We start from the raw sequence: 21,731 nt of genomic DNA, 5'->3' as shown, positions 1-21,731 counted from the left end.
ATTTGTGCTTAAAATTCCATGAATTGTTCAACGTTTGATAACATGTCGGAAGTCTTGTATAAAAACAGGCAAGATTCCCATAATGTAATTTGAAACTGTTTTCCAACAGCGAGTAATTCTGTTTTAATGAATTGCTCTTCAAATGTGTTTGACGTTTTCTGAAAGACCATCGCTGTATGCGCTTTTTCACGCGTAAACATTATGTGCACATACCACGTGCGACTGAGAAACTTTTCTCAGACCGACACTAAGTTTAGGAGAGAAATCTGATCTAGCATTAAAACATCAAATCACAAAGATTTTTAAGGCACCAACAGAAAACGGTTTGTTAGAAAAATAATGCAAACATAAAATAAATTTAATGCATAAACACATATATTGCAAAGAGAACTTTCTAGGAACTGTTTGAGTTCTTTACAAGCGAAATCCACTTGTGGGTCTAGAAACAAAATATCCCGATATTTATGACAGAACTTTCTCCTCGTATTGTACGTACACTACTTTTTGCATAATATATACAGTATTAGAATATCTTATTAACTGCTCTTCTTCCAAACCACTACTTTTTGGAACGAAGAAGTATCCTCCGTTGTGGAAAAAATTGAAATTACTTATGCAGACTTATCGTCATAAACAGATAGGAACTATTGTAGAGAAAAACTGTTGAAACAACAATAGTGTAAACTTGTAGTAAAAGCTATAACCCGGTGTGAAAGAAAAGTATTTTATTTGAAAATTGATAAAAGCTTAAATATCAATACACTACTGCTTCAAATACTTCTACATAAAGTATTATATATTGATCCTAACTTTAGCTACAAACTACTAATCGCAGCGTTACAAAAGAGTTTTTCAGAGAAAAATCTTGTTTATTTTTATAATAGGGGAGAATTCGTGATACACTAAAGAGAATACGTCTGTTTATCCAATTATTTATTGCTATTATTATTAATTGGTTAACATAGTAACATAGTATATAGTAACGGGCAAATTACTCCAATAATGGATGAGGTATAAAGCATGTATACGTATGTCAGTCATGAAGTTTTTTTATGTTTATGTTTATTTGGAATTAAGCACAAAATTACATAATGGAATATCTGCACTCTGTTCACCACGGGTATCGAAACCCTGCTTATAGCGTTGTAAGTCCGCAGACATACTACTGTGCCACTGGGGGGAGTCATAAAACGCATACTGTGCGCGGGCGTTCGCAGAATAATTATATTTATCAAAAACGTTATGCTATAATTTTATATTCATAAAGTCTTTCTTTTGCTAATGTGTTTCTTTAATGTGATACAAAACTTGCTATAGGCTATAACAGGACAACTGACTCACGGCTTACTTAATAATCGTCTGTATGCGATACTGATTTCAGAAATAACCCTTCTCTTCCAAATTGTTCCTGACTATGTTACAGATTTTCTACCTGAAACAAATATATTAAGAAAAAAATTAAATTTTAACATTATAAAAGAAGTGATAAATAATCAAGAATTAAAATACAACAGAAACTCGATGTAAAGGGCAGTAGTTTAAGCCTGTTTTATCATCTGATGTCGATAGAACCAACGAAAGACGTAATAATACTACGTTATACAAAAGCTCCTGGCGCTGCATTTCTTATAAAATAGCATGTGAAACATTGAATCGACCCTTCTCTCGCTCATTCACAATAAGTTCTTTGGTAGTTTTATTAGAAATATATAAAATAAAACTTTTATTAAACAGAAGGACAAGAGCAAATTTTCATCCAGGACAGCAATCCAGTCACTATCAATGAACAATTTAATACGTTTATTAAAATAATTGACTTATGTAAATCACTAAGCCAAATGACAAACCGATAAGGTGTAACGGTGGAACGGCTGGTATTATAACTGTATTTCTGCATTGTTTGGCATGTTATATGTAGTGCGATAACCAAAAATTGCATATAACGGCCCTTCCCGACACAGAATATTAATACACTCATATGATAACGATGTGTTTGTAACATGGATTTGAAATTTTAGAAATAGAAATATAGATTACTTTTCACTTAATGACATTAAAAATAAGGGAATATGGATCAACTTGGAGCATCAGGGCTTTCAAAAATATACCTCAATAAGTTGTACCCCAGTTGTAGTTGGCCAAGTATGAAGTCTTGTAACAGGGGAGAATTCACAAACAAGAACCTCAGTGGGAAAAGTCGTCCACACATTCGAGGCAACAATATGTAATGTAAACCAAGAAATAACTCCATCTGGAAAAGCAACACAAGCCACTTGCACGGTAGTTTCTTCTATGACATATCCACTCAAGTAGACACAGAAGGAAAGAGTATTCATGCTATTTCTTATCAAGACATACCACTTAAATCACAAGAAAAGTGCATATGGATTTCTGTGCAATGGAAATGTCAAAACAGGGACTGGGAAGCTAACGTCCTAGTACGCTAGATTGAGTATGGAAATATCCGGAACAGTAATGTGCTTTTTGCAAGACAGCCTAACGACAGAATATTTAGTAATGAAAACTACGCTGAATGGGTATTTTCAAAATTTACAACAGTCAGTTAGAACATGGCGACAAGGACTGTAACAACGTTATGGGTTTCCAAAATCGTTTATTATGTAGGAAATGTGTAAATGAAATAATGGGTTTTAAATTTAGATTAAAAGAATAAATAGAAAAGGGGATTTACGTGACTTTCACTGAGTTTGTGTTTAAGTAAGGTAAATCTAATTTCGTAGATTCTTGGCTTCTTTGAAATTTGAAGGCGTTAAGGATTGTTTATTGTTATCTGTCAGAAATTAAAGGTTGAGTTCCTCAGTTGTCAATCAAATTATTTTAATTATAACTTCTAATAGCATGAATATATATTGTGTTGTTCTTGGGCTTAAGATTCTTCTTCAGTGGGTTTCCGTGACTTGTTGGCTGTAAATTCGAAAAATAAACAAACAGCACACACTTCACTTGTTTTAAAAGTAATATATATATGTTCGAAACTAGTTAAACGTATGTACAACAAATTCTTTACACTATAAAGTATAGATGGTCGTAGGCATAAGAACATTATATAATTCTCCTCTCCTTGTCAGAAGTTCACTTATGCCTGTTGAGTTGCTTTAAGATTTCAGTTGACAAACCGAACTATTTTTCTCTATTACTATCCCCAAAGTATCCGGGCATAGTTCACTCATGCTTTGTCAAGTTACTATGGTTGTATTCTATTCTTTTAAAATCATCTGCTCCTTTTTCTATTTAGGTATATATACTTCTATTAAATGTCTACTTTTCGCACATATGCCTACTTTCAAATAGTCGTCTACCTTTTGTCAAAGACCACAAAAGCAGGTTCAATTACGTGAGAACTCTCTTCAACAAAATAAACCATTCTTGTTTTCTCTTTTAACACCATTTGTCTCACTCTAATATATATTAGCTGTTAGGTATATATTAATTATTGGGTCTTTCTTCTCTGTATAAACGTGACTTTACTTTGTTTCTCCTCTTTGTTATTGATCGTCTTTTCCTGCTCATCTCACACGATGTTTATTACTTAACCGTCTTTTCGCTATATTCTCGACATCAATGTTTCAAAGATCATTTTCAATAATAGTCCGCTTTTAACACTCTTATAAGAGCACCTGCCATGGCTGAGTGGTTACGAGTAGTAATCTGAAGATCGCGGGTTCGAATCCCCCTAATACCCCCACATGCTAGCCACTCTGAATTTAACAGTGTAAGACTAGGGACAAGAGAGCTAGTCATCAGCTGTGAAAAAATACCACGACATTTAATTATTAGAAGAATAAATATACATACGCGATAACAAACTTACATCAATACCTGTAAAAGAATTGTTAGAAGAAACAGTATATATGTACGATAATAAACTTACATCAATACCTGTAAAAGAATTGTTAAAAGAAACAGTATATACGTACGATAACAAACTTTACGTTATTTGATAACAAGAAGAGCATTCTCTATATCATAATAAAGCTTTCGTTGTTCTGTGTTACTAAGTAACTTGCAAGTAAAATGCAATATTTTATGGGTTTAAAGTTTTCACGATTCTAATTGTTGTGTCTATCAAACCTGTGTAACATGTCGATTGGAAATGTAAGCTGTTGCAGTAAAAACATCGTGCTTGATTTAAGAAGCTCGACACATAATGTGAATGAATTGGAATTTGATAAAAGTAAAATAAATGGTATCGTACACATTTATTTAATTTTGAAAAAAATGTTTATTGAAGAGTTTCTGCAATTGATTAAGCAACTGTCACTGTAGAACGTGATAATAATTCTTTTCTTCTCCAAATCTTCTGCATCAACATTTTCATGTGCCTCATAACTTCTTCCAAATTAAGTTTACTCTAATTAGAACATCTTTCAAATACACACGTTTAGTTGACAGGAGCTAATCGATACGATCGGTGCCACTAGAAATCTGTCAATGTAATTTTCCTAAGATTCCTGTCTAAATTTTATCATCAGACAGGAGAACATACAACCATTACATAATTAAAACAAACATACATCACATGAATAGGATTTTGAATACAGTGTTTTGATAAAGTATTTCCAAAGATATTTTACTAGAACCGTTTATCAATACATTAAGAAGTGAAACTTTAAAACTGAATATTTTCTTAATTACAAAAATCACTTAAAAAGGTTGATCAATTTAGGGTGTATATAATTATCCTTTCGTTAATCCAGCCTGTTTATGCTTTTATTTAAATAATTTCATTAATGAATTGATTATTAATCTGATTTTGTTTAATGTAGCAAACATGCGAAAGCTATGATTAATAAATGAAACTAAGATAACATAGGAAACCCGTATTATCATGACAAGTTAAACTTAAGTCAGTCGGAGCATTTTGGAGCAATCTCATTTCGTGTACTAGCTTTCTAAATGTTATTCTAGCAAGTAGCTTACTCCTCACCCTCTTGCCAATATCTGACATGAGTCAAAATTTTGAAAACAAAATATCACAATCACCATAAATTTCAAAACATTTCTAAACCTTGACTTTTGATCCAAGTATTTGATTCAACTTTCCATATGGGTGGGAAATAACTAAAGTAAATTTGTTTGGTTTTTCATGTAGCATCGATTTCAATTTGTTACATGAAGAGTCACTGTGTGAGTGTGAATTGTAAAAAAAAAAAAAAAAATGTCGAGTTAAGCTTGTTTCTGATAAACTATAAGTTAACAGCAACGTAAGACTACTGTTTACGACTTTAAAGCATATACCATTAGTTTGTAGTATTTTTTTGTCATACGTATTAGGGTAGTGCAAACTGTTATTTCATCGTTTCAGAAGAAAGGGTTATTTTCTTCTGATTTATCTTAAAATGGTTGTTTAAAGTTGGTGTTTCTTTGCATCTTTTTCAAGCATGTACCAATAAAAACGTCTACGACCATAGTGCAGATCCTCCAAACGCTTCTTCTGTAACAAGGGTAACATTATTTGTTTGATAATTCAATATATAAAGTCTTGGCGAAAATTTATTCTTATATCTAGGCTATAAAGGTTTAATTTCACGTTTTATCATAAAAAACTGCACATAGACTTAGTATAGAGAAATATGTCTCAATATGATTATAACAAAAAGAAACGAGAAGCATTTTCACACAATCTCGTGTACATGTATATACTTTATATTTTAATACGAAATTCTTATGCATGAATGCGTAACTTAGTAATAACGAGAAAAACGAGAACATAAATATCTGGACTTATTTATCCGCTTACTGATGTAAATATTAACGACTATGACATATATTTGTACTACGATCACAGCTGTGACTTGATTGCTTTGTTTTTAAAATGTAAATATTATAAAATCAAACTTAAACAATATCTTTTGTTTTACTTATGCGATATTCATATAAGTTATGGTCTGATGGTTAGAGCGCTGAATTCGCTGATTCGAATCCCATCACCAAACATGCACACCTTTTCAGCTGAAATGTATTGTAACGTGATGATCAATCGCAATATTTGATTAGAGTGGACAAATAGTTGTTGGTGAGTGGAATTAATTAGCTTCACTCCCTACAATCTATCAGTAATAAATGAAGGAATGTTAGTGCACGAATCCCTCGTGGTGCTTTGCGGAAATTTCATCAACCAAACAAAAGCTTATTAACTACTGAAAACATTATGCTATGATTGTCTTGTCTGTAGACAAAAATATTTCGAACTGCTCAACAAGAAGCAACGTATAAATAAATACATTGTCATAAAATATTAATGTAAAAGCTTTTGAAAGAAATCAATCACACCGAACAAGCAAACCTTGCCTTAAAGTGTTATTAATATAATTATTCAAGATGTTTCAGTAAAAATACTTATTTTTTTAAATGTTTGTTTCATATTTATGAAACTCTAGAGGCTACGTTTCATTTATAGAAGGCACGAACAATTGCCTGTTGGTATTTCTAAGTACAAACACGTAACTTTAAAATTTTGTAATACTCGTCTCGGTTCATAACTGAAGTTTTATGATGATCAGGTTAAAGTGAATTTCAGTGATTTTAACAGGCTATTTTTCTTGCAATTTAAGTCACAATGTGACTAGATTGGAACTGCAATGATCTTATGACTGAATCAGCGTTAAATGGAACTTTTTATGTGACTGGAGTAGCATAAAGTAGCTATCGTATTAGATTCTTTGTATGTGACGACATAATACTGGCTGTAGTGTTGAATTTCCTACAGGTAATGCACCAATAACATCTGTAATATTAAAATATGAGCAGTAGTTTTGATTTCCTTGTGTGTGGCTTCATGAGTACCAACTGCAGAGTTTGATTTCATATACGTGACTGGAAAAATATATGTTAGATGCAGTATTGGTTTCTTTACGAATGGCTTCAATAGTGCTCAATATAATGTATTTTCGTTTGTTATTGGTTCAATAACAGAAACAGTGTTGGACATATACCTTCAGGAATGCATCGGTGCTGGGTACACTGTTGAATATCCTCGTGCCAGTAGAACCACATTATATCTATTAATAAATATATTTGCTCATATGATAGTATCGGAATGAGGTATAGTATACAGTGTTGAAATTCATGTATGAGCAAATATTCTTATTGTTAATTTAAACTACTATTTACAAATTCAGTGTATGAAAATCACGTTGTATATGAAATCGTTATAATGACACCCAAAAACCACAACTTCAAGATATCCTTTCTGGTACCTTAGTGACACAAACTACAATAAATTTAATCTTGACTTATGGTCAGCTAAAAGATATACAAAGATCAGCTATCTCACATGAAGACAGACTTTTAGCTATGTGTGTTACTTTTGTGTTAAAACAGAAAATGATGTATTTCAACCATTACCACCAGATAGCATTAAGTCTAAAATTGCAAAATAGAATTCATTAGGCCTATAATCACACTACAATTTACTAAACACAGCTGTTAACGACATGACTGTAGAAGTTAGATCATTAAGCTTTAGCCTTAGGGATATCTTTAATGTTTCTACACTCTTACGTCTTCTTTTCTGCATGTGTAAGATGTGTATATGTGCAACTATATTTTACCTTGCAGCAGTTATTATTGGATAAACGTTGTGATAAGCCACAATAACATTTAATTTCTCTAGCTCTCGGGTAAACCAGCAACAGCCAAACTAAATTAAAACCATCAGATCAAACCAAATAACGTTAACAAAAACAAAATACCAGATCTAACACAGGTTTCCATAGACAATTTTTAAAACAGTTATTTGTGGGATAACACTAAAATATTTATATCAGAACAACGTTTCATGTTAAAAAGTGAGACATGATCATGTATAACGTTATAGGTGTTATAGAGTTGCAAGTGAGACATACCTCATATTAAATTCAGAGGCACGAACTTATGTTGTACGTCATTATGTTTCATTTTCAGAGGCAAATCGTTGTACATAAATAAATTTGCTAACACTTCTTAAAAAAAAAAAGTGATTTCCATGCTGCTATGATACATTTAAAAATATATTTGAGTTTATTATATGTAACTCAAGGTAGTGAGTTATATGCATTTTTTCTCTTCAATTCAAGGATGTTTCAATTGTTTAAAACCACATCAGTAACCTGAAATATAACGTAAACGTAATAGGAGGATTACTATTAGTTATAGAAACATTCCAACTAGATTGGTTGTAGTGTGCAACAATGAAAATATTTATTGTGTTCTCATGGTAAACTTACGACCATTTGAATACTATCTTAATGGTCCAGTATGGCCAGGCGGATAAGGCACTCGACTCGTAACCTGACAGTCACGGGTTCGAATCCCCGTCACACCAAACATGCTTGTTCTTTAAGCCGTGGGGGTCAATCCAACTATTCGCTAGTAAAGGAGTAGCCCAAGAGTTGGTGGTGGGTGGTGATGACTAGCCGCCTTCCCTCTAGTCTTACACTGCTAAATTAAGAACAGCTAACGCAGATAGTCCTCGAGTAGCTTTACGCAAAATGCAATACAAACTAATTAACTTAATGTGGTATCGATTTTCCTTCTTCCTGGTATTAGCATTGCTTTTTATATTGTACATAAAGGGGCTGTCTTTGCCTGGAAAGTCTGGGGTTAGGTGTGTTATGAAGTTGCAAGTGAGGCAATTATTATAATTATTTCCATAGCCTGCTGCTAAATTTAGAAGTTTGGGTTTACTAGAATATCACAGAAGGTTTTGTATTTTCGGAAAAAGTGTAAAAATGTTCGCAGGTGTTTATTTTTATAAATAATTCACTTTTTATTTTTAACAGTTACTCGTTTTCGCAATACAACTTTTATATCGAGTTTATTTCTGCGTTAGAAAAATCATAAATATATTACAGCTTATCATGGTAGTTTCTTACAAAAGCTTTACAGAATTTCTGATTTATTATTCCAAATTAATAAGATTTTACTTATAAATTTTTTCCGTAGAAATTTTGTTGGATTACAAGCGGCCATTTTGTGGCTTAAATCTCCCATGAGCACGGTAGTAGACTTTAAAGTAATTTTGATTCCCAGAGTAATTATCGTTAATTTTAATGTAATGTTTTTGTAAAACTAGTAGAGTGTGTAAAAGGACGAGTTCAATAATGAGATTGTAACTAATCTGAAAATGTTCTTTAGTGCTTGTTACTAATCTGAGAATGTTATTTAGCGCAAATTACATCCATACTCGATCTGTTGTGAGTCAAATATTTCCCAGCTAACGTACGTGTCTCACTTACACCTTTCCTTATAAGTACGTTTGTTTGTAGCTATCAAAAACAAATAGTAACAAACCCTTAGTAGTTTTTGGTTTATAATAGTTCCTAAATATATAGAGGTAGAATTTAAGATAAAATTAAATATGAGGGAAACTAATATTAAAACAAACAAAGATATCAAAGAAAGAAGATGGTCTAGGTCTAGAAATAATAAAGTACTGAACAGATGTATTCTAACTCTGGGTAGTTAAAGTCTAAATGGCGTTCAGGTATGTCAATAAGTATCTGGGTATATAAATCCTAACCTTGCTTTTACCATTACTCCAGAAGAGGGTGTCATAAACATTGGAACATATCTAGAGTCTTCTTTTTATGGCAAGCTTTCTTTATAATAACTATTTATTATACAATATTTTAACATTGTATTATTTTTAACTGTAAATAAAAGACGTTTGTTTCAGTTATTTCTTTCGAGGGAAAGTTGTGAGCAAATGTTTTGTTTGTTTGTTGTTATTTATTAACGTTTTCCTTGGTTATATATACTTATTTTTAATGTAATTATTTATCGTAATGAAGTATTTATTTTGTTTGTTTCTATTTTGCTGGATATTAGGAACCGAACTATTCAAATATACTTATTTTGTTGATTTATAACTAAAATAAACTGTCTTCACTTCACCTATCCAGTGTGGCCACAAAGCACGTTCACACCAATGGTATATTTGGTGCTTTACAGTTTATTTTTTCATATATCTATATTTATGAATAATGAAAGCACTAAAAATACAAGTTACGTAATGTTTCTACTTTTCTAGTGTTTTTTATGCATTATCAAACACTTTATACAGCTTTAGGCCGCTTCAACTAGATACTGAGCCAGAAAGAAACGATTCTATAGAGATAAGAATAAGTAACGCAACTATAGATGGCACTGCTATCTGCACTGAAATCACATCTCCTCTAGTTATTGAAGAATGGAATCCTAATACATCAAATGCTACTCCCGTCAAGTTTGACCTCTTAATTCCAGGAATGAACTTTCTAAGTAGTAAGTTTTCTTAGTGGCTAAAAATTTCTATTTTAACATTTACTTGCAGTTGTAAGTTATGAGTCACATTTTATTAAAACGACTTGCTTTACATGCGTCATTCTGCGTTCAATTCCTTTAAAATGTAATCGAGTAAAATATATAATGAAAACAAACTTATGGCTACTTTATAAACTTTACTTTTCTTGAAATTCAGTTAATTTTTTACCTTCATATTCTCTTAGATACAACATAACTTCTTACGATGACTATTCATGTATGCGTGATAAGTATTTTTGGCATTCCATGTGTAAGATGTAAATGGTAAACCGTAATGACATATTTTCAGTTAGCCTGAAATCGTCAAAACTCCAGTGTGAATTCATGTGGAGAGTGCAGGTGACTGTGAAATCGCCTGAGTGCCATTTCGCGCCTATGGAAACAATTTGCTCGGGTAAAGGAACCTGTGTAGCTGATTCAAAGAAGGTATGAGTCTGTGTATCAAGTTGATTGTTATGGCTTTTTTTTCTACTTATACGTAGTGTTACACAATATTAATTTATTTGTTTACTTCATAAGTGTATTTGTTGTTCTTTCTTGTTCTTTGATAAGGGGCCGGCATGGCCAAGTGACTAGGGCGCTCGAATCGTAATCTGAGGGTCATGGGTTGGAACCTCAGTCACACCAAATACGTTACAACTTTTAGCTGTGGGGTGCTTTAATAGAACAGTCAATACCACTATTCATTGGTAACATAGTAACTAAAAAGAGCTAGTGGTGTGTGGTCCACTGTTAAATGAGTGACGGCTAGCTTTACACAAGATTGAAAACAAGCAAATATTTGATAACAAATTAACTAAATGGAAGTTACTAATATAATTCAACCAAACGAAATATTAGTGAACATATCGGGTTTATTGAATATGTGAAACCAAAAAACAGAAATCAATGTTTCTGACAATTTCATAATTTTGGGATAATTAAAATTTTACAACGAGAAACAAATTTTCAAAATTTTAATAAATATCCTCTTATTCTTATGATGAAATATTCTATTTTTTTATGTTCTAGTGTAACTTAAAGATCTAATAGAGTCAAATGGCTACTTTAAGCCTACTCGGAGACTCTAGAATAAGATTACAAGAGATACAACGAACTTAGCATGAATTTCTACAATTCTTTTCTTTCCATTTTATGTTGCAATAACGTCAGCTGAAAATATCTACTTAACTAGAAATCATCAGGACTCAGCATTCGAAGACAAGCAGTCTTTACGAGGAATGTGAAGAGAATTTCTTTATTGAGTTATTACCAATACCAGACACGTTTGTAACATCAATAAACTATGTTAAGATTTGTAGATAAATAGTTTCAAAGACTCGTTTAATGTTATCATATCCAGCATACCATACAAATGTTTGACATTTTTCCTCGTGTCATTTTATATTGCGTAAAAAGCAACAAAAACATCGAAATAGATCTGTCAAGTTTGACTTCTCACATTTTAATTCAAATTTCATGAAATGTCAAAACAATTTTCTGGTGATATATTATTCAAGCAAGATATCTAATAATCTATGCCAGTGTAAAACAAATGAGTGCTTAGTTTGGAAGGAGTGTGTCTTTTTTACAGCAAAGCAACATCAGGTTATCTGCCGAGCTCACCAATGACAATCGAATCCTTCATTTTAGCGTTATAAATCCGTAGACTTACCGCTGTACTAGCGGGAAGGCAGTTTGTAAGGGTCAAACACTGCTTTTAAAAGTTTCTTTTTTTCTATTTTTTTATTCATCGTTTTAAAGGAATCATCTTGGTCAATACATTGTAAAATATATTCAGAATTATGAAATATTAAGGTTTCGGTTATAATAATATACTCACAATAATGTACAGAAATATATTTATAACAAAACTATACTCCCAAATCATACTCAACAGAGCCTTGGAAATTGATTAAATTAAAGAACATCGTCACATAAATAATGTCTATTCTTCACGTGAGGCACAGACTTTTCCACTGCCTAATATTATATTTCTTTAATTTACTGTGTATTTAATTTCATGACTTTGGGGTTATTACTAACTTTACTGCATGGCAATAGATGAACTTAGTTTTAAGTAAAAAAAAACAACAACTTTCAAACAAGGAAAAATTACAATGGTTAAGACTATGCTGATATAATACTGAGAGAAAATCGAATAGAGTGGGAATATCTTTCCTAGCCATGTACTCACGAAGTAAAATTATCTTGAAACGAATTGAACATTTTTAACTGGAGTAAAGCCCATAAATATTTCAAATATTATTTTGTTTGTTCAGAAGTTGCATATTATATACTATTACAACTACAAAATTATAACGTGAGGTACATTAATATGCCAATAAAAAATGCTAAAATCACTTCCAATAATTTTCTTTTCGGCGTGAGTTGGGCGTGGCTCAGTAATTAGCGTGCCGGACTGGCTATCTGCTTGTTCATCATTCGTCTCCTATTATTACAAAAAAATATCGCACTGCGTATTTGAGACTGTAGATGCGTGACATTCAAATTCCACTATTCATTTATACAAGAGTAGCCCAGGAGTTAATGTTATGTATCTAACTATTATCTCCTGAAAAATAGCTCTTATAGAAATATTCCAGAAGAAAAACAACCAAAAAACAAACAATCATTTGGCGCGAAAGAAAAATAATAATATTTGAAAAATGTAAACAAGCATATGATATGATTAATTTTTCCACATATTAAATGCAACTAAAATGTGTTAACTCATTGCCCTTTTATAGTATAATTATTATTTTTTTCTGATTTACGTCGACAAAATGTGAACAAAGTTAAATATGTCTTGTTTTTCAATTTCGCGTAAAAGCTGCACGAGGGCTATCTGCGCTAGCCGTCCCTACTTTAGCAGTGTAAGACTCGGGGGAAGGCAGCTAGTCATCACCACCCACTGCCAACTCTTGGGCTACTCTTTTACCAACGAATAGTGGGATTGACCGTCACATTATAACGCCCCTACAGCTGAAAGGGCGAGCGTGTTTGGTGCGATGAGAAGTGGGGGGGGTATTATCTTTAATAACGTTCCATTAAAAGAACAATCTTAATGTCACGAGCAATCTAAAAAAAGTTTACAAATTGAAAAGAAAACGGAAATAAAATGTATGTGAATTACACATATTTGTTAGACTCTTTATTAGCACTAGTTTTAATAGGTTCTTCAGTACCTAGTATAGTTTTCAAATATATATTTTCATACATTCAATACACAGATTTCCTTTTCTTGTGAATACCTTTCTTGTTACTACCACTCTAAACTTCATAGAAAGTTATTTGTGCATGAGGTATAAATAGATAGATAAGTAGAGAGAGAGATGGAAGTAATAATTTTTTTAGATACGCAATTTGTTATTAACTGAGAGCGGTGGACCTTTTGATTTTGTTTTTAATCCACACTCACTCTGGCGATCTCTCGTCGAATCAGCTATCCTTTCGTCTCTGATTAGACAATCCGTATATAAAGCAGAGCTGTCCGCCTCTCAGGTATTTTGAAGTCACAAATTGTTGTTAGGAACTGGTTGAATCAATTTCAATTAAAGTTGTTATAGAAACCTAAGTGGAGCCTCCACAGATAGAATCAAAATTAATTATTTGAGTTTGGCAGCTATTTTTAATTATACCGTCTTAATTCAGCGAATGAGAGCTGAAATGAGCGAAGACATCGGCAACAAAATATATGAAACAAAGACGAATGAAATAAACGTTTAATGTCGTGCGAGACACGGATCCCTTAGTAGGAGATGAAAGGTTCGTGCACTCCTCTCAAAATGGTGAAGTGGAGTAGCCATGCCCTAATTTATAGCATTGTCTTTTAATTACGGTATTTTGGTTACTTTTGATAGTGTTGAATTACGTTTTGCTTTTTGTTTGCATACAATGATTTTTAGACTCCGGTATAATAGTGTACAAAATAAAAATTACCAGTAAATGTTTCTACACCATGTCATCGACATTTTCGTATTATATATATTTGAAGACTGTGTATAATAAGTACCATATATTATTCTTTTCTTTCGCCTGTTTTATATATATAAGAGATTCCATTTTCCTAAAATTATTGAACATACGAAAAACTTAACATCATTTAGACTTTTTTCTACTTTTTGTAGAATACAAGTTTACATTTTTCTGATTTTTTTCACGTTTAATGTTCTTAGAATAACGCTAAGTGTTTTCTGCTAACACTGGTTGTTTGCAACATTCTCTTTTTCTGTTCATTTGTGAAGAATAACATTTAGGATCGAAAGTTCATTTCAAAACAATATATGAGGTAGTAATTGATTATTTTTATTTTTGCAGAATATTTTTACTTGTCAGTGTTGCCAAGGGTATATTGGTCGTTATTGTGAAGAACGAGATGGTTGTTATGGTAACCCTTGCAACCACGGTGGATTCTGTGTTGATATTACTGAAGGGCTTGTTGATACTACATTCCAATGTCTTTGTCCTCATGGTAAGTTATGCGCACGATCTCTTATTTCCATAGTAGCAACTATAAATAAACATGAATGCATTATCGGTCTTTTCATCTGTCAAATGCAGATTCAGAATGAATAAGGTTAGAGAAATCTGTCAGTTACTATTTCCTCCTTTCCTAGTTTGCCTCGTTTTTTAACAGGAGAGGAAAACGTTCTCATTTCATTACATCGATACACATAATTTTAAAACTAATTCAAATTTTTATGACATTAACGTTTTTATGAATCCACCATGAATTGAAAACGTCTTTTAAAATAATTTCTGTCGTGGTTTTGATTTTGAAATTCGTATAATAATAAAATGATGTTGATTATTCAGATTTTTAACTATACTTTTGAAATTGAATGTTGAATTTGTGCACATATGTATATATATATATACATATACAAGTAAATAATAGTATAAAATATCTTTCCAAGTTAGGAACAGCAAAATTTGTATTTTGAATTAAATTTCTGAAGTTTGAATTCAGCAACCATGACAACAATAATTACAAAATTATTTCCATGCAGATAAAAGTAATTCTAAGAAAAATAATTTGCATAAAGTCACTGATTACTTCCATCTCTAATAAAAAACCAATTGTACAAAATTAACTACTTACAGAGAGTAGACAAAACAAGTGCCTGCTCTCCTGTTTTTAATTTGTTATATATTTATTAGATAACAGAAACATGAGTCAAACAATATGTTTTAAGAACGCACTCGACGAGATCTCTTTAAATATTATCTCAAATCCTAATTACTGGCTTTCGTAAATACCTGAACTTTTCATATTTGTAGGCTAAATGGAATAAGAAGATCTATGAAACTACGGCAGGTGTACAACACTTTTTATGAGAATATGTAACTATAATCTTGAAAAGTTCAGGTATTTACGAAAGCCAGTGTTAAAATTATGATTTGAGATCATATTTGAACAGATCTCGTCGAGTGCGTTCTAAAAACATATAGTTCTACATATTTTTTTCCTGATATCTAATAAAAGATATAACAAATTAATAATATTTTCAAGAAAGGCCACTTTTTGTCCACCCCTGTATATATTCTTGATCTTTAAATATTTGTGAGTTTTGGTGTTTAGTTTCATCACTTAGAACTGAAACACCGCTTAAAAATTTCTTGATGACGAGAAACTCCCTTGAAATAAAAATGTATCGAAGAACAGCTGGTATGGGTATTAACACTTTTATTGATAAGCAGAGAACAACGTTTCGACTTTCCTAGGTCATCTTTAAGTTAAGAAAGAGAGCTTATACTCTCGTCCGTAAGACATGTGTCCGGCAACGTTCACTTGAAACTCTAACAACAAACAAGCATAAACAATGTCCATCATTTACAATATGTATGATCCCCATTTTCTATCTTTACTTTCTTAACAAAATAATGATAAAAAACAACTTACATTCTAATTAGTTTATTCTTCCATTTTAATAAAGATTCCAAATAATGCAGTAAGTAATATTTAGTAATTAAAATACAGGGTTTTACTGATTTTGTGTTCGAAATATAAGTTAGCGATTTTCAGTAATTACTAAATGTAAACTAAAAATAATAAAAAGAAAAGAAATGAAAGTGGAAAATTGGGAAGTACATCACTCTCTTCAGGAGTGGATGAGAATGAGCGATTGATCTTTAAAGAAGCACTCAATAGATTAACTAAATTACTCTAATTATTGAGTTCCTGCAAATGTTCTGTAAAGAAAACGTCAATATTTACTTCTGGCTTTTGTACGAACTACGTTTCTTTCTTTGTTGGGAAATTTTTCAATGTAATATAAATCGTTTCCTGTCTACTTTTTAAACTAACTGGAGAAAAATGTGTATCTATAATAAAATGATAACATAGCTTTAGGGAATATATACATAGTTATTGTATAAATTGTACTATTTCATATTTCAAAGTGTATTCAAAATTAATGACAGATGTCTGAACTCTTTTAAAAAGATATAGATAAACGTAATACAAATCAGATCACAAATAATGTAAAAAAACAGATAGAAATTTCAGGTTTCTTTTTGTTAATAATTAACAATGTCAAGTCTTTGAATGATATAAGCGTATATAACGAAATAAGATCCTTTTAGCGGTAACTCAGCATTACTCATATCTAAACTAATTAGTCATTCCTAATGCTATGTAACATTCTCAAGTCTCGTTTTCTTTTTCTGAACATGAATAATGTGCTATTCAAATCTCTGAAGCTCAATTACAACAGCGTCCATGACCTATAATGGCCGTCAAGGATTTAGAGACTTTCTTAAGGTTCCTTTTTATTTGCTTTTCATTAAGTGCTTACTGAACGTATAAACAATTAATTGGCTGTAGAGTTTAATACAATTAACTACGTATATATTTCAATACAATATTTCAACTTATTGAATGCGGACAGATTTGATTAACTGAATAATTTAACACAGTATTTCTGAAATGTTTTGTGTGTACATGTGTGTGCTTCTGTAAGATCTTAGCAACAAAGAAAAGTAAAACTACAAAGCATTACTCCGTCTCTGAATTAACAAACTGCAAAATCAAATGGAACCGAAATCATTGCATCTTGCTTTCTTTATTGCTCACTCACTTTTATAAAACAAACTATACTTAAAATCACTTAACGATAAGCAGTCGATCACATTCAGGACTATTTTCGGCCAGTTTTATATTATATCTTTATATTAAGTCAAAAGGTGGATAACCAGAGATTTACATTTTATTATTATATAGGTTATTTTATATATGAATTTAGAACTAGCTTCGGCATCGGCCCGACATGGCCAGGTGGGTTAAGGCGTTCGGCTCGTAATCCGAAGGTCCCGGGTTCAAATCCCCATCGCACCAAACATGCTCGCTCTTTCAGCCGTGGGGACGTTATAATGTTTCGGTCAATCCCACTACTTGTTAGCAAAAGAGTAACCCAAAAGTCGGAGGTGAATGGTGATGACTAGCTGCCTTCCCTCTAGCCTTACACTGCTAAATTAGAGGCGACTAGCGCAGATAGTCCTCGTGTAGTTTTGCGCAAAATTAAAAAAACAACAACTTAGGCATCATAAGCAGGTCTAACTTCGAGATTTTTGGTTTGGTTTGTTTTGAATTTCACGCAAAGCTACTCGAGGGCTATCTGCGCTAGCCGCCCCTAATTTAGTAGTGCAAGACTACAGGGAAGGTAGCTATGCATCACCACCCACTGCCAACTTTTGGGCTACTCATTTACCAACAAATAGTGAGATTGACCGTCGCATTATAACGCTTCCACGGCTGAAAGAGCATGTTTGGTGTGACGGGGATTCGAACCAAAGACCCTCAGATTACGAGACGAGTGCCTTAACCACCTGACTATGCCGGGCCTAACTTCGAGAGACATTAATGATTTTGCGCTGAAAGCAAAGGTACCCAACTAATGACACTGTATTTTAACTTTTATATGTGAAAACATTATATTTGATTCGCTACATTTATTTTCGGGTTGATTTTTAGAGTTTATAATAAGTATATAGCTCGCTTTCATCAGAAGCTAATGTTATTTACTATGCATAATCTTTGCAAACGAATTAGGAATAATGCATTTTGATGTCTAACGTAAAAACCCTTTTACACAATCTTTTTTTTTACTTCTTACAGTTCGATAACGAGTTTTTTGGTAGAACAGCTTCTATCGATATTTCGTTTTAAGGAAAGGTTGTTGACAGTAATTAGGCTTGCTGCTTATCGGCACATCACTGTACAAACAGAATACTATTTTCTATTAAACAGCTTCAAAAAATCTAGGAGTTTTTTATCTCTGTGTTACAAAACTTGCTTATCAGTAAAGTAGAGACTAAAAGCTTTGATACTATTTTATACTCTGTATCATTTGTCTTGGGAAAAAATGCGTTGCATGCTAACTACAGTAACTGTAACTATTTTGCAGTAACGTTAAGATCTATGTTGACTAATGTGTCGCTGTAGTTTCAAATATGGCAATGTGAGGCCATTTTTAAATAGATTTATATACACAGCTTGGTGTACTACGATTTTTCATAAAGGAAACCATGTATCTTATCTTCGTTACAACATATTGTCTTATAAATTTGCTACTTTCAAGTTATCTTCCAATAGTTATTTTGATAGCTAGTTTGATTTGTTTTCCCATTGAATATGTTTGTGCCGTGTACAAGTGATTAAAAACACACCAGTCATTTATAACAGTCAATAAACTCTAATCTGGTCTGCTATATTAGTGTTTAAACACTACAGAAATGTAAAGTAAAGCATAATATTACGGGTACACAGAGCAAACATTTGTGGCAGTACTAGTTTTAAGTAACTGAAAAGTTAATGTACTGTTACTATACGTGACATTTTTGCCTCAAAAATGATGGAATTGAAAAAAGATATATTTTTTATGTCAGATATCTCTTCAATAGATCTGCCAGTGATATAAATGTATATCATGGCCAACAAACATGTGAACAATATTTGGTCTGCTCATTTGTTTGTTTTACAAATTTCGCCCAAGACTACACAAAAAGCTATCTCTGCATAGCTATCATTAATTTTGAATTGATGTATTCGAGTGAAAACAGGTAATCAACAGCACCAACTGTCAACTCACGGGCTGCTTTTGTCTACTCCGAATAATAGATTTGACTGTTATTCTTTGAGCACATTCATGGCCTTGAACTACGAATGCCATTTAACGTAAATAGAACTGGAACCCGCAAATTCACAGTCTCGGCAACTTGATAATACCTGGTGCACAATATTTACCAAAGGCATCATTAACCAAAAGGCAATATTTGAAGGGATGGACTTTAAAATTTGATCTAAAAAAATAACAAAACACACTGGATAGTGGGAACCAATTATCGATAATCATAGCATTCTCTTCCCTATATCTGTATCTGATTCTTACTAATCCATACAGGTTATCATGGACAGTCTTGTGATGACGTAATAAATCTTTGTGATCGTCAGCCATGTTTGAACAGCGCTACCTGTTGGGGTAATCAGACGACTTATCATTGCGATTGTCAGCCAGGCTTCGAAGGAACGAACTGTGAAATAAACATCGATGAATGTTTGTCAAATCCTTGTGTGTATGGAGTTTGTGAAGATGGTAACAATGGTTACAACTGCTATTGTTTACCAGGTGAGGTTACATATGATAAAGAATGAGAAAATATGTAAATTATTATAGTTTACATTAGTGTGAAGTTAATAGAAGAAATGAAATCTAGATTTGTGTCATTTCTCGAATGTGTTTGAGTTAATTTAGTGTCAGAACACAAAAAAAAAAGAGTTAGTTTATCGTTACTCTCATATTTATACTAGAAGGAAAATGTAATAGAAGTATAATCTTTTATCTTATTATTTATTTCATTGTCTTGTTTACAAATAAATCAATGCGTCCCGATGCTAAAACACAGTAACAATAACTATTTTACAAACTAAATCAGAACCAAAAGAAATAATACACAGATATCCTTATGAAAACTAAGAGCGATAGCCTAATACTAACTGGAACCCATACTTGAGTCGCAAACACCATATAGCGTAATGACAAGGTAAAGTTTTTAATCTCGTCCATACAGGTTCCACTACCTCTGTTCACTCAGAAAGGCTAAAATGATGTTGTTTACTTCCATAACTATGTAAAGAGTCTTCAATAGAGTAATAATGTAGAACTTCTTCCAGAATAATAAAGCAGTTTGTGAGGTATTATTGAAATAGATGTAAAATGTTCATTGAGAGAATAATTGAATGATATATAATATCTCTAAGGGAGTTAAGTATACAACTATAGAATCTTCACCAAAGTAATTATGGAACACTTGAATAGATGAAGAATATCCCTCGAGAAGATAACCAGTGAGAGAGGTACGCAAGTAATGAATTTTAGTTTCTCCTATCCTACATTTCACGACAAACATATTATCCTGAGGATTAAAGATTCATATTCCACGAAGCATGCATACTTGTAAGAAACTTTAGGCTTCATACGTTGATTCCATATTAAAAGTTAGCTACGTTAATGCTTTTTCTTTCTTTGCGTTATTTTGTACAAAATTTTCTAGTTTATTATGTGTGACTTAGAACATGTTTTGATTATTGATAACGTCATAAATAATCCTGTTAAATGATGTCCACATAACTTAGTAAGAACTTTCGAGTGTTCTAAACCTGGGCCGTGAGAAATAAGTTAAAAGCCAGTTTGTGCCCATAAGGCATACTTTGAGACAACGTCGGCTTTAAATTGTTTATGTTATATAGTTCCTTTTTAGTACTAAGAACTCAGATTAAATGTTGTATTTAATATATCACATTGTAAAGACATTCAGTACAGCCGTTTCGATCAAATGCATGCAAGTGTTGCACGGTCATGACGCGATTTCGTCTCTGTTGCGTTAATTTAAACATTTAAAGTTTTAAAACAGTAAACATAACTCACTTTAACTTTCACTGCGTTGATTGAAGTAAGGGCGTATGACTTACTCTATACCTTCCTTACGTCAGTATCAACAGTCATAGTGTATTTTAAACATTTGTAACTTTTATTATTGTTGTAATTATGCACTCTCACCAAAATATCAAACAAACATAAATAGACAACATAAATGATGTAAACCTGTAGAAAAATAACCTAGTTATTACATTTTTTAATTAGTTATTATAATATGTTGGAGCAAAACATATTCATGATAATAAAGCATGTGATATAAAGCAAAAATGTGGAGTTATAATTGTTATGCATTGTAATGTGTTTTGGACTACGTATTAAGATTTCATGTAGCCGGAAATTTTAATTTAAAAGTTGATTAATTATCGATATGTATTATATTTATAATACTTGCCAACAAGATTGATACACAAAATTTTCTTTCTTAATACAAATATATTTTAATATACAAACAACAATATAATTTAAATAAAACAGTTATTAAAAATAGTTATCACAAATAATGGTTTA

The 21,731-nt window shown here is 31.9% G+C and overlaps 1 protein-coding gene across 3 annotated transcripts in view; it reads left to right on the top strand.

Moving 5' to 3' along the window:
• LOC143225551 (protein eyes shut homolog) overlaps window positions 1-21,731 on the top strand; it is an 88,407-nt gene that overhangs the window by 53,154 nt on the left and 13,522 nt on the right. For all 3 annotated transcript variants that reach the window (XM_076455207.1, XM_076455206.1, XM_076455208.1), the window contains exons 3-6: window positions 10,067-10,266; window positions 10,595-10,731; window positions 14,605-14,758; window positions 19,689-19,913. In XM_076455207.1, coding sequence (XP_076311322.1) covers window positions 10,067-10,266; window positions 10,595-10,731; window positions 14,605-14,758; window positions 19,689-19,913 — 716 coding nt within the window. The remainder of the gene's footprint in view (window positions 1-10,066; window positions 10,267-10,594; window positions 10,732-14,604; window positions 14,759-19,688; window positions 19,914-21,731) is intronic.

This window comes from Tachypleus tridentatus, chromosome 9, assembly GCF_004210375.1.
Source record: "Tachypleus tridentatus isolate NWPU-2018 chromosome 9, ASM421037v1, whole genome shotgun sequence".
Classification (NCBI taxonomy): domain Eukaryota; kingdom Metazoa; phylum Arthropoda; class Merostomata; order Xiphosura; family Limulidae; genus Tachypleus; species Tachypleus tridentatus.
This window is presented reverse-complemented; position numbering and strand designations above follow the sequence as displayed.